This window comes from Phoenix dactylifera, chromosome 2, assembly GCF_051530095.1.
Source record: "Phoenix dactylifera cultivar Ajwa chromosome 2, Ajwa_hap1_PhDact_Kaust_v1.1, whole genome shotgun sequence".
Classification (NCBI taxonomy): Eukaryota; Viridiplantae; Streptophyta; class Magnoliopsida; order Arecales; family Arecaceae; genus Phoenix; species Phoenix dactylifera.
The window spans coordinates 39,093,738-39,106,302 of NC_143191.1; the positions used below are offsets into that span (position 1 = coordinate 39,093,738).

At 36.8% G+C, this 12,565-nt stretch overlaps 1 protein-coding gene across 11 annotated transcripts; it reads left to right on the forward strand.

Moving 5' to 3' along the window:
* Nucleotides 1–1,550: 1,550 nt before the first annotated feature.
* Nucleotides 1,551–11,983, forward strand: LOC103723830 (ZIP metal ion transporter family). 11 transcript variants are annotated; one of them, XR_606709.5, is made up of 13 exons: nt 1,574–1,978; nt 3,777–3,835; nt 3,948–4,040; nt 4,137–4,226; nt 4,367–4,448; nt 5,329–5,390; nt 6,711–6,767; nt 8,062–8,102; nt 8,383–8,450; nt 9,786–9,842; nt 9,951–10,068; nt 11,294–11,519; nt 11,664–11,983. XR_606709.5 is itself a non-coding variant. In XM_008814888.6 (12 exons), exons 1-12 carry the CDS (start codon nt 1,915–1,917, stop codon nt 11,337–11,339), a joined length of 831 nt encoding a protein of 276 aa, XP_008813110.1. In that variant the 5' UTR covers nt 1,551–1,914; the 3' UTR covers nt 11,340–11,983. The 11 variants fall into 11 exon arrangements, 2 of the variants coding, with proteins under 2 accessions (XP_008813110.1, XP_008813109.1); XR_005512334.3 differs by having other exon boundaries at nt 11,294–11,491; nt 11,594–11,983; XR_015975510.2 differs by having other exon boundaries at nt 11,294–11,491.
* The last annotated feature ends 582 nt before the right edge of the window (nt 11,984–12,565 follow it).

Sequence of the window (12,565 nt, forward strand, 5' to 3'; positions counted from 1 at the left end):
ATCATGATTAAAGTACTTGTCCAAGTTTAGATGTACAGACAATGAAGAAATTCTGATAAAGACGTGAAAAGAAAAGCAAGGTGGAGCATATTTAACAATCGTGTAAACATCCACATCACTCCATAGCTATGTGGTAGCATGAACTCTCTTATTATTAAATAAAAAAATACAGTGATATTCCTTTAAGTTTGGGTTAGAAACATTTAGAACCCAAATTTTTAAAAATTTGTAATTAGCTATGAAAACTTAATTTTCGCTGTAAAGTGGTCCAACTGTCTATCTTCGTCCAAAATCATTATCATATAATCATGATGTAGTAACAAAACAGATATATAATTTCATAAATATCCTTCCCACTTGCATTCTATATGATCCATTATTAGATCCCCACTAGTGATTTGAGATCCATGCAGATGGATTAGACCGCCCATAAATTGCGTTGAGATCTATGTAGGTAGGTTGGACGCCGAAAGTTACTTTAAGACCTGTGCAAGCAGGTTGGCTCACCCACTAGTTGCTTTGAGATATGAGCACGTGCAAGCGAGTCGGATCACCCAGTGGTTTTTTGAGATCTATGCAAGCGAGTTGGATCATCCATTGATTTTTTTGAGATTTGTAGATGAATAATGGACGATAGAGCACTCTGAGGAGATGGGCGATCAGGTGTGCAATTTGATGTGGGTGATCCAATGTGGAAGAAGGGGAAGTGGAAGTGGGCGACAGGGCAGAGGCCTCCTTTCTGCCTATTCTCCTTCTCCTCTGATGACGATGGCTAGATGGTTAGCAGAGGCTCTTCAATGTATAATGAGTGCCTCCTTTCGGGCAGTGAAGCTCGGCCTTTCTCGAAGCCAAGATCGATCGTGGCAGATGGACCCCGCGCTCCTCCATCGGCGAACAACGATGATAAGCTCAATAGGCCTCTAAATTCGGCCGACCACCACCATCGATGAGAACTCCTTTTTCGGCGAGGATTTTCTTGTCGAAGAAAACTTTAAGTGCGAAAGGCTCATCCTCAATTAAACGAGCCTTGTTTTCATCCTCGTTACTTTTGCTTACAGCCTCTTCGTCACCGCCCTCTAGCAGAAAGCTATCTAGATCTCCCACGCTTGCCCACTAAATCGCCGAGCACTCCATTCTCCATAATTCATCTGCTGCACGGCTCTCAAAGCAACGATCTATGATCCAACCTATCGCCACGAATCTCAAAGCAACTAATGGGTGATCCAACTAGTCTGCACATATCTCAAAAGCAACGAAGTGGGTGTACTGTATGCTTTGAGAACCATGCCGATGAAAGAATGATTGAAAGCTTTGAGATCCATGCTAGTGAGAGAATGGAAGATACAACCATGATCCGGCCTTTCTGAAATGGAGGTATTTTCGTCCATTCGCTCACTCTGTTAACGAGATAGACCGCTGGGCCATACTACAACAAAAATTAAGCTTTTGTGGCTAATTAAATTTTTTTAATTACTAAGAAAACAAAAATTAGAAGGAAAAAAAATCATTATCGATATTTATTTGGGGCACGTGCATCGCACATGGTAAATGATAGACTCCGCTCCGATTGGTCGCGTTCGAAGACGAGGCATGCCTGGCGCCTGAGGTTTGGTCCGCACGACGGAAGGAGCAAGGCACCCGCGTATTCCGATCTCCAAGAAAACGGGGAGAACCACGCCATCCCAGACGTGACCCACTCCGCAGTGGCGCTATCTTACCTGCTCCACCGCCTTCCCCTCCCCCAAAACCACTCTCCTTTCTGTTCTATAAAACCGACATTCATTATATATACGTATATTCAACTCCGGTCTTCTTGCCTTCATCCAATCCTCGTTTCGCTCTCTTCCCCGCCGGTTTATAATTAAGCGTCTGCTTCGAGGCCTAAGGTTTCTTCGCCGAAGGGAAGAGGTCTTGATGGATCCCCAGGTCCTCGTCGCCCTCGCCCTCTCCCTCGTCGGCGGGTTGAGCACCTCTTTGGGTACGTAGGGTTTACAAGAGAACCGCAACAGGAACAATTTCTTGATTGGCTCCTTGTCTCCATTGACTAATTGTGTATAATTTCTTGGGTTTTAGGAAGAATTACAATATACGGTGGTTCTTGATTGCAAGATCTCTGGATCGTAAACTGATTCCTTCATTTTTTCCTCTGAAAGATTTTTTCACATTGGGTTGGAATTTCGCCCTTGATGTTTTGATATGACGCATGTTGTTTCCCTTGTTTTTTGTGGTAGATTTGGGATTTATTCTGGCGGTGTAATTTTGTTTTGTTGATTTGGCCTTTCTTCAACCCATGAACTGCTGCGGTGGTCTTGTGGGTGCTTTCTTGTTTAACTTCTGTTGATAAGTTTGTTGTTCGGTGCTTGTTCGTGGTTCTTGTTAAGTTGTTAAGTAGTACGGAAAGATGAGGAATTCCGAAGTTGTTGTGGTGGTAGTCCGTTCTTTTGTTATGATTTTAGACTTATCTAAAAAAAAAAGAGAATTTTCAGAACCTAGCAGCGTCAGAGCTTGCAGTAGAAATTCAGATATCTGGCAAGTCACTGACATGAATATTACAAATAATTCTCTGGATATTAATATCAACAAGAAAGTATAGAACTATTTTGATTTTTGTATATATGGTGTCTCTATAAAATAGTGTATGTTTAGATTGCAAAAGATACCCTAGTTCATACGATGTGCTTATAACTCCATGTCTCTTTTATGCCACACAATGCCTTTGGGAATGTTCATATGGTAGTTGGCTGGATTGGAGTACCATTCACACGGTGATTAAACTGAAGACTTGTATGTCTGAGGCACATTCTTGTCTTGCCATTGTTTGTGCATGACTAAGAAGATGTCACAACTGGGGGCAGGATGGGTGGTGCATGCAAAACCCAAAATAGTTTATCAGATTCAGAGGCTCTAGCACCTTTTTGAATCTGAAATTAGGATGCATATTTCAACTCTATGAATTCAGCATTACTCATGAAAGGGATAACAGGTCCGCATACGACAGTATTGGCTCATGGTCATTTTATTGTGTGATCCAGTAATTTAGTTCTCTTATTCACTTACTTGATGGTCCAGGGAGCTTGGCTAAAATCTTGATGGAGTTACCTGTGCCCATATCAGCTTTTAATTCACCTTCTTATGTGGTAAAAGGCAATGCATAAACATGATGTCTCACTCAGTCATGTGACATCAACATCATGCATTGTGGGCATATGATATTGCAAGTACATGTCTGAACTGTCTTATGGTAGATCATTATTATACCAACATGGACATAGTTCCATACAAATACACATATACGAATGTAATCATGCATAAATTCATCGACCATTAGACTGTATGAACTAGCGAGTGGCAGCTTTGTTTTATTATATGACATATTTTACTAAAAGCAAGGTAGTAAAGGTATGACATTTTACAGGAAGTTTGTTGATAGTTTGGATCATAAATATCTGGCTTGTGAAGTGGTCGAATGCTGAATGCCATTAATTGTAAAGTTTCCTTTAGGAAAACAAAAAGGACTCCAAAATATATGCCAAGATTATAACCTCTTACTAAGCCTGGACTTTCTCAACCTAGACCTTTCAACCTTCCTGAACCAACTCAAATAAAAGGGATTCTGGTCACAGTTTGTTTGACACAAGTTTGAATCAACCAAGTCTTGAGCCAGTTGAGGGGGTCAGATTGGGTTGAGTATTTGTGGACAGTCAGGTTGTGTTTTGAGAAAAATATGGAATCAATTTTTCTCCAGTGCCTGATGAAGCCTCTGGATCTCTGAACAGGTGCACTTTTTGTGATTCTAAATCATGCTCCCAATCTTAAGATGCTTGGACTTTTACAGGTAACCTTCTATGTCTCTTTGATTTTATCAGGGCACTTCTTATTTCTTGTGCTTCTTCACTTCTTATCATTGCAAGAAGCCGTCAAATAAATATATAAACTCGTCTTACCAGGGTTTTGCCGCTGGCCTTATGTTGAGCATATCTTTTTTAGACTTGGCACATAATGCTCTGAACTCTATTGGCTTCTTAAAAGGCAACCTTTGGGTGAGTTTACCTTTTTTGCTACTAATAATACAGTGGCATGATACTGGGAAGTGATTGCTGCTCGTGATTTGTTGCTCTTCCTGTTTGCTTTTGCAGTTTTTTGCTGGAGTTCTATTCTTTGCTTTCATCGTCAGTTTTATCCCTGAACCAACTGTTGTTCCCAGAACAGATGCAGACAACAAACAGGTCTGGATGTTGATGTTTTATAGTCATACGATATACTTCACATGTATGCACATTGATCATTATCTTTCTATGTTTTAGACGTCATCATATTATTTCTTCTAAAAAGAAAAGTCACATCTTATTTGTTTTAAGAGCAACAGAAAGATGATGATGGATCTGGAAAAGACCTTATGAGAAAACATCGTCGTCAAGTCTTTTTTAGTGGGATAATCACTGCAATTGGTAAGCATGTTCTTTGAGCACCTGTTTCTATGTGAGCTTTCTTTTTGCGAATTTAACGGATCGGATTTACTTTACTTTCTATTCAATATCAACGTTTTTTTTTCTGTTGTTTTTAATAACTGAATCAATCCATAACATCCTCTCCTCTTCATTTTTTATGTAAATTGTCCCTGATATTTATGAATGACCAGAATGCCCGGATCTATCAAATTTTCGTATCGTGTACAAATATTACTGCATTTACTCGAAAAGAAAGAGAAACTTGTCATTATCTTCTTTGGCTTCTCCATATATTCATAAGGAGGTCCATAGGTTTTTTGTTTTCTTTTTTTGGACAGAAGTGCCTCAGGAAAACTTTTGAGATATGGACCATTTCTGTCAATATTATAATCACTTTTGTAATGCTGACATTACAATGCTAACTTAGTGGTATGCTGATATAACTATGCAGAAATCTTCATCAACAAAGAATAATTTTGATACTGAGGTTTCAAAATAATGCAATTATTCCCTAATATTAGATCTAAGCCCATCTGGAACCATTTGCTTGTGGAGTGAAGATTTGACTGTTTTTTGGAAAATACTTTGCTGTTAAAATGACCATTATTAGCCATTTTAATAGAAAACAACGAACAAAGATGGTAGGATGAAGGTGTTATTTGAATCATTTAGCTATATAAACTGACACGGGGATTGCAATTGGAAAAAGTTTTAATTGAACAGTGAAAAGTTTGGGTAAGAGCTTTATAATGGCTTAATGGCTAAGTAATGGCTGTTTTGTAAACACTCAAACTTTGAAAGATATTCAACTTATTTGCTGTCTTCTACATACATAAAATGCCTTTGGTTTAGCCTAATGCTGAACAGTTCTTATGACAAGTTACAGGCATTAGTTTGCACAATTTTCCTGAAGGAATGGCAGTCTTTCTAGGGTCAATAAAGGTACATGTCTCTATTTTTGCAGTTTCATTATAACGAGAATATCTTACATCATATCTGGCTTGTAAAAAGTTCATGAGGCAGCAGTTTGTGCCTGTTGCAGTTGAAGCTTGAATGTGTGATGACATCAGGTGTCCGTTGAAAGATTAATTTGTCTCTTTTGAATTTTGTTTACAATTTAATTCTTGCTGGTGGTTAATTTGCGTTATTTATACATGCAAAAGTCCATTTACTATCGCTGTATGTGGTGTTCCTCTATCTAACAGTTGTAAATAGCAGATATTTTTGATATTTTCAACATTTCTCTGCTAATCTTTATTAACTTCTTTCACCATGTTTATGCTGAATACAATATGTCATATCTGGGCATCGTTGGCAAATTAAAGGGAATATTGTGAGGCTTTCCAAATAATGCTTTTTTAAGCAAATTTAATTTCTCCAGCTATATGTTTGTTAACATTTGTATACTGACAGTTTATGTTTCCATAAGACAACTCTGCAGATCTTTTCGGTGTCCACACATAGCTGGAAAATGCTGCTTGCATTTTGCTATCAAGGGTCCTTCATCAACTAATTGATGTTTTATTTTTGGAAAATTTACTATTTTCCTCCTGTTCACTCTAAGATCAGTGAACCTTTCTGTTTAACAACAACATCACTTTTAAAGTAAACTTTCAATCTGTTACAAATTCATTCCTAGGTAGGTGAAATATTTTTATCCATACAGGATCATGGCCACCTTTGGTTGTCACAAAATGAACCTTCTTTTTGTTCCCTCTTATCAAGAAAAAAAAAGCTGTACCCATTGGATTACCTTAATCCTTCTCCACCCTAGGTTGCTTTGTTTCTATACCTACTTTTTAGCCTTTTAGAATTGTTAATGCTTGCTAAACTCATACCTAAACATAGAAGATTAGCACTACACCATTTATTTTAGAGCTTTATTGTTGCTGTATGTTTGATATCTATATAAGATCCTTAACCTTTTCATGTCTATTGCTTTTCGATTGCAAGGATCCACAATATGGATGAATTCAAATTCAAGAAACATCTCACGAGACTGTTACTGTCTCTAACTGCCATTATCGCTATAATATGGTGCTTGTGTTAATGCTTTGCAATGATAGGTCTTTTGTTTAAATTTTCTCCAAGAAATAGTGATCAAAGCTGTCTAGTATTATCTGTTCGATGGGTTTTACATCATCTCGTTCTAGGGGTTTGCTGATGTAGAAGCATGATAAATTACTATAACTTTGTCAATTAAAAGAACTTTTGTCAGATTTACTCAGTGCTGCTCATTATTCATGGCTGCAAAATCTTCAGGGTCTGCGAGTTGGTCTCAACCTAGCTCTGGCTATTGCTCTACATAATATTCCAGAGGTAACTGTGACAACTTATACTGTTATGAATTTTCACTTTGAATACACAAGTTACTCTGATGTTGTATGATAAAACTTTCTATTCATCTATGTAAGTTTGTTTTGTTCTGTCTATGCATCATAATGTACTTTTTTTAGCTATTTTATTATCTCTAACTCAAATTTTTCAATAACTTGATCTTCTGATACATGTTAGTTCATCTGCCTTTGTATTGCCTGCTTGAATAATGTGCAACACAAATCAAACCTAGGAAGGTAATGTTAACTCTCAAAAGTTGTGTGTAAACTTTCTAGAGGAGGACCTCTCTATTAGATTCTGTTTAACCAAATCGTCCATTAGTTTTGAGTTTTGTCTTTAGAGACCTCTAAGTAGTCTATTGAGAGCTGCGCTAGTTCCAGGGCAAAATTCTTTTATCCTGAGTTCTGTCCATGTTAACAATCATTCTAGAGTAAAGCATGATTTCACCTGCTTCACTAGCAGGCACCAAGCAAGCCAGAATAACTGTTGTTTTGTCTTGTTCTATACTTGTATGCCTAAATAAAATTAACAAACTGTTCCACTGCCCAGTTATATTTAACTGGTGAAAGGAAAATATCTGTTTTAATTACAAAGCAGAATTGCAGTGTCTTGAAATGTATCTTAAACCAAGCTGACATGTATGTATACTTGGCTCTCCCAATTGACATTGCTTGGCTTCTTATAGGACTATTACTGTTTTGAAAGACCTAAGGAGTATTCTGGATGCATATGTGCAGTTTAATGCTAGGTTGGATGTAAAATTTTCCAGATAATTTATTATGAAAGACATATACCTAGAGCCAGGGGAGGATCTTGGTCTTATGATTTAATTTTAGCAGGAAGGTGGATGTTGCTAAAAAACTGTTAATTGACATATTGTCTGTGCCCGGGAAACTCATGGCTGCCAGTTTCTTCTTTTCTAAACGAATTTCACTTTTCCTTATATGACAACCATAAAACTGTTTGCTGATAAGATTTCATGCCCACCTGAAAAATAAAATGGTTTAAACTCTTTGTGATAATTTCCTTCATCAATCATGTTCTAAAGTTTATTTTAAGTTTGTGAATGAATTAAGTGCCATGATGAAATGAATGTTGTCTAGGAAATCAGGTTAAGTTTCTTTTGAATCTGTATCATTTTATTCTAAACTGCTCTAGTAGTCTTAATTTTAGGAGGGAGATGATTCTGGCATCTTAACGTTTTCCATTAGTCTTGAGGATGTAATACAGAGGAATGGAAGAAGCATGTTTGTAATATTTCATGTTTTGTTTGCAGGGTGTTGCTGTAGCCCTTCCTGTCTATTTTGCTACTGACAGGTATTCTTCTGAGTGCTGTTTGATTTCAAGCAACATTAGAATGTTAAAAAGACGGGGGTATAATGAGTAAGAGTAGAATGAATAATTCACAGTTTATGACTTTTATGTTGTCTAATTCTTCTCATTGGAATATGCCATATTGCTACTTTTTGTTGTTTTCATATGCTGCGAGTTAACTGAGTTTAATGATAAACAAAAGAAGTGCATTAGTACAAGTCTTTATTCTGAAAGAGGGATCTAGTAGACATTTCTAAGTTGTTATTCCATCTGCATGACCCAGCAAATGGCAAGCATTCAAACTGGCAACACTTTCGGGGTTTGCTGAGCCGCTAGGTGTGCTTATTGTAGGTATGTAGATATTTATTACTTTTCTATTACATGCTTTTATAACTTGTATGGTGTCCATTGTGAGATATGGATGGACTATCCTCCTTTTTCTTTTCATTTTCTCATTTGAGAGAGGGGGGTGGGGGATGGCTTAGCGAGGTCTGGAGTCATTCTTACTCTCCCTTTTTTATAATTAAGAAGTTGTTTGCCCATGTGCACTGGGTACTTCTTTTTTCACTTCGTGTGGTGTTATGACATCTTAATTAACAAATGGCTACAGAACTTTTATGGGTGTATGACCTGATCAGTGATGTGTTAGAATGCATTTTTTATCCAACATTTCTTCTTTGTCCATAATATCATCTTACTCTTTGTAATTGAACTTAATATATTTCTGGTTTGTGATTACTCTTTTGCTATCTGTTCATTTTCTTAATAAATTATGTCACGACTCTTTTGCTATCTGTTCTTTTTTTTTTAATAAATTATGTCACACAACTTAACAATTATCTGAATTATTATATGGATTTTAATGTTGGGAGGTACGGTGTCAATTTCCATATGTTGAGTGTCATAGAGCTAAGAATGCTGAGATGAATGTTTGCTAGGTAGGAACAATAGTAGTTTATATTTGAGGGCATAAAATTTTTTAAAGATTTGCTTTATTAGAGGATAAGTCAAAGGACTCACGGAGTATTTCATGCCATTTTTTAAGATGATCTCCAGGGATTTGGGTAAGATCAAGGGACCTAGATTCAAAACACCATGTAACTGAGGCAGGAGCAAGAAAACCTAATTAAAAATGTGAAAAGCGATTTAGAATGATCGACATTGATACGGCATGCTGCTTATGAAGTACTAATAAACTCATGAAAGGCTAATTTATAATAGTTGAATAAATCTTGGTTGTATGATCATGAACGCTTGATGATACTCATTTTCCAATGTCTTGGCAAATGCTAATTTCTAGATATCGTTCATTAGAACTACACAGGCTGTTGCAAGTTCAATTTGGGTAAAGATGATATTGATCTGTTGTCCAATGTGCGATCCTTTTGTTGATTACTTATCTTTTGAATTTTCAGGTCTTGATGCACATTTTTTGAGCTTTTTATAATTTTTCATGCCAAATGTTGTGCCAATATTCTTCCTCTCTCTACCTTGACATGACCTTTTGTTGATCAGAGTAGCTTGCTATTTAATCAATACCTTGTGAATGCAAATAGAATTTTGAAAAGAAATAGACTTGACTTCAATAATTTCAATATATTCGGTTGGTGAAATTTTATTTTTACACATTATTAGGGATCTTTTTTGTTTCCACGATAACAATTTGACATATTTGTTTCTGTGCAGCTTACCTGTTTCCCAGCAGTTTAGATCCCGAGATACTTGAAGGCTTACTTGGAGCAGGTTCTCCTATTGACATTTAGTTAACAATAAATAGGAATTAGTCCAGTTGATCTGATTCTTACAGCTTGTTCTATTCTTCTTCTTCTTCTTCTTCTTCTTTTTATGCAGTTGGTGGAGTTATGGCTTTTCTGACATTGCATGAAATGTTACCTCTAGCATTTGACTATGCGGGTCAGAAACAAGCTGTCAAAGCTGTCTTCATTGGCATGGCTTTCATGTCTGCAAGGTTGGTTGTATAAGTAGCAAGCAATTTAAATGCTTTGAATGTCCAAAGGAAAAGGAAAATATGTCTTTCAGTATCCCCCTCTTTAGTCTAGACAAGTATGCTGCCAGGCCTATGAGTTATTATTATGTGAGTACCTTCTTTATAGATATCTTACACTGGTGCCTAGGTCTTTTGTCCACTTTTTCCCAAGTCAAATCATACCTAACCATAAAGTATTAACCTTCAGGCTTTGCCCCATTTGTGAGGATTGGTTTTATGCTACCTCATTATCTACTCATTCATATTAAGGCTTCCTCTAGCACTAATACAAGCTTCTTTAAATCCCCCATCCCAACTTCAGTTTATGCTAGCTATGGTCTTCTGATTGTCTTTCTATACCCTTCAACATTAAGTTCAAGCACCTTTCCTTGCTGGGTTTACTCAGAGTTACTATACTTGAAATTATTATTATTATTGTTTTTGTTATGTGTCATAGTCGTTGAAATTTGTGCATGACCTGGAATTGATCACTTGATAAGATTTTCAAGGTTCCTGAGAATAGTTGCTTAGTGTGTACGAGCTACTCTTTTACAGATATGTGCTTTCAATGATCTTTAATTCTTAGTATCAGGAACACTGTAAGGCTGTTTTATTCCTGAAAATTAGCTTCCTAGTTTGCCTAACTACCCTTGGAAGTGGAGATGGTGTACTCTTGTTTTGGTTTTCAGTATCAGGCAGATACATGATATCTGGGGATGATATGGTAGCCGGACTAGAATACCAGGGGTGTTTCAACTCTAGCTAATAGTGATTCTGAAAAAAGAACTATTTGAGTGTGAGTTTGGCATAACAAATTATTAGATCACCACTAAAAAGGCTCTTCGAGACTAAATGATATGGTTATGTGGCTTGGCCTGCTGGGAAATTGGGAATCACCATCCTTGCAGATGGCAGGCTCGTATACATTATGTTTCCTTTTTGGTAAAATGGATATTAATTCCGTGACCTTGAGGTCTCAAAGATGTTGCCAACTGTGTCACAACCATGATTCAATAGATTTAAACAAAGATACCTCATATTTTAATTGAATATTAGACATAAAACTGCTTTTCAAGGAATATGATCCTCTTTTGCTCAGTACTAACATTTTCAAGTATATATATGTCAACTCTTCTTCTGCTCCATCTATTTTAAGTAAATACTGTTTATTTTCACATACCTCTGAAATTACCTATTGTATTGGCAGCTTATATTTCTTAGAGATCAGCTTGCCGAAGGAGATGAGTTTGTAGCTCTGGATGGTTCATGACTTCTAATCATAAGCAAACATGTTATGCAAATACCAAAATCCAGACAGGTTCTTCCTATGTTGCTGCCACAGTTAATATCATGTGCCGCTGTCTTTTTTTATCACAAAATGTGGTTGCCATCAGCAAAATGAGAAGTGCATCTCTTCTCCAGCAGTGAAATTTGTACATTCTATACTCATTAAATTGTCATACTTATTTGCAAAACATGGTCTACATTTTCTTACTTTTGCTGATAGGGCTCCTTCTTAGCCTACATCTGATGAACTGCCATGGTAAAAGCAGTCAGTAACAAGTTGAACTGTGTAGGAGGTTGCTGATTTACCCAGACGCATCACAGCTGATGTAGAGTTGTGTCAAGTTTCGAAGCCATCGAGTTCTCTAAGACTCGTCAGTCCAAACCAGATTGAGGATAGCACTATCATCTGTTGAGAGAGAGATTTTAACTCTTAATTCTTCTTCTCTCCATGCACCATGATATATTATACGTTTGTTCACAAAATATTGACTCGTATGATGACAAAGCAAGCCTCTCTTTAGGGTTGTAGTTCTTGTAGACTGCAGCTGTGCTTGGTGCTTTCTAAATGTTGGTTATCAATAATAAAAATCATGTATAATTGTTTGATAAATGCATGTTTAACTGATTGTTTGATAATCTTTTATACCTCCCCTGAGCGATACTTTCTGATGTCTTGGAAAAAGATTGGAAACAGTAATGTTAAGCTGGTGCGAACTTCTTGTGAGAACATGTTTTGTCCAAATTCAGTTGACTAATTAGTTCACTTGGGTGATATTGTATGTACATGCAACTTCTCCCTGCTTGGAAGTTGGAACGCTGTCTCTCTGTCCCGCGCTTTTTTTTTTCGGGGAAGTGGAAGCAAAATTTGAGTGCCAGAAATCAAGATTTTGACACATGTTCGAAAAGAAATTTATGCCCGAATTTGTTAATTGGGAGAAGGTAATTGTTCAACCTTACCACAGAAAGAATCTAATATCAATATCTTTCTGGATTCCTATGCATATAAATTCCAACTGTCAAATGTAACACTGGTACTGACCATTAATCTCATCTTCGTGCTGCACTTGCAGTGTTAGGATGGAGAGGACATATGTTCTACTGTCAAAGGTGAACATATTAATCTTGCACATTTAAGAGCATTGGCATTTGTCCAGAATTTTTTCACACTCAAAATGATTAGTTGGAAATAAAA

What these genes read in the sequence shown, in the direction of transcription:
- LOC103723830 (XM_008814887.6), top strand. Translation starts at nt 1,915, where the DNA reads ATGGATCCCCAGGTCCTCGTCGCCCTCGCCCTCTCCCTCGTCGGCGGG. An exon ending in AGATGCTTGGACTTTTACAG is followed by an intron (nt 3,836 to 3,947) that starts GTAACCTTCTAT and finishes TCGTCTTACCAG; the next exon opens with GGTTTTGCCGCTGGCCTTAT. An exon ending in CAGATGCAGACAACAAACAG is followed by an intron (nt 4,227 to 4,366) that starts GTCTGGATGTTG and finishes TAAGAGCAACAG; the next exon opens with AAAGATGATGATGGATCTGG.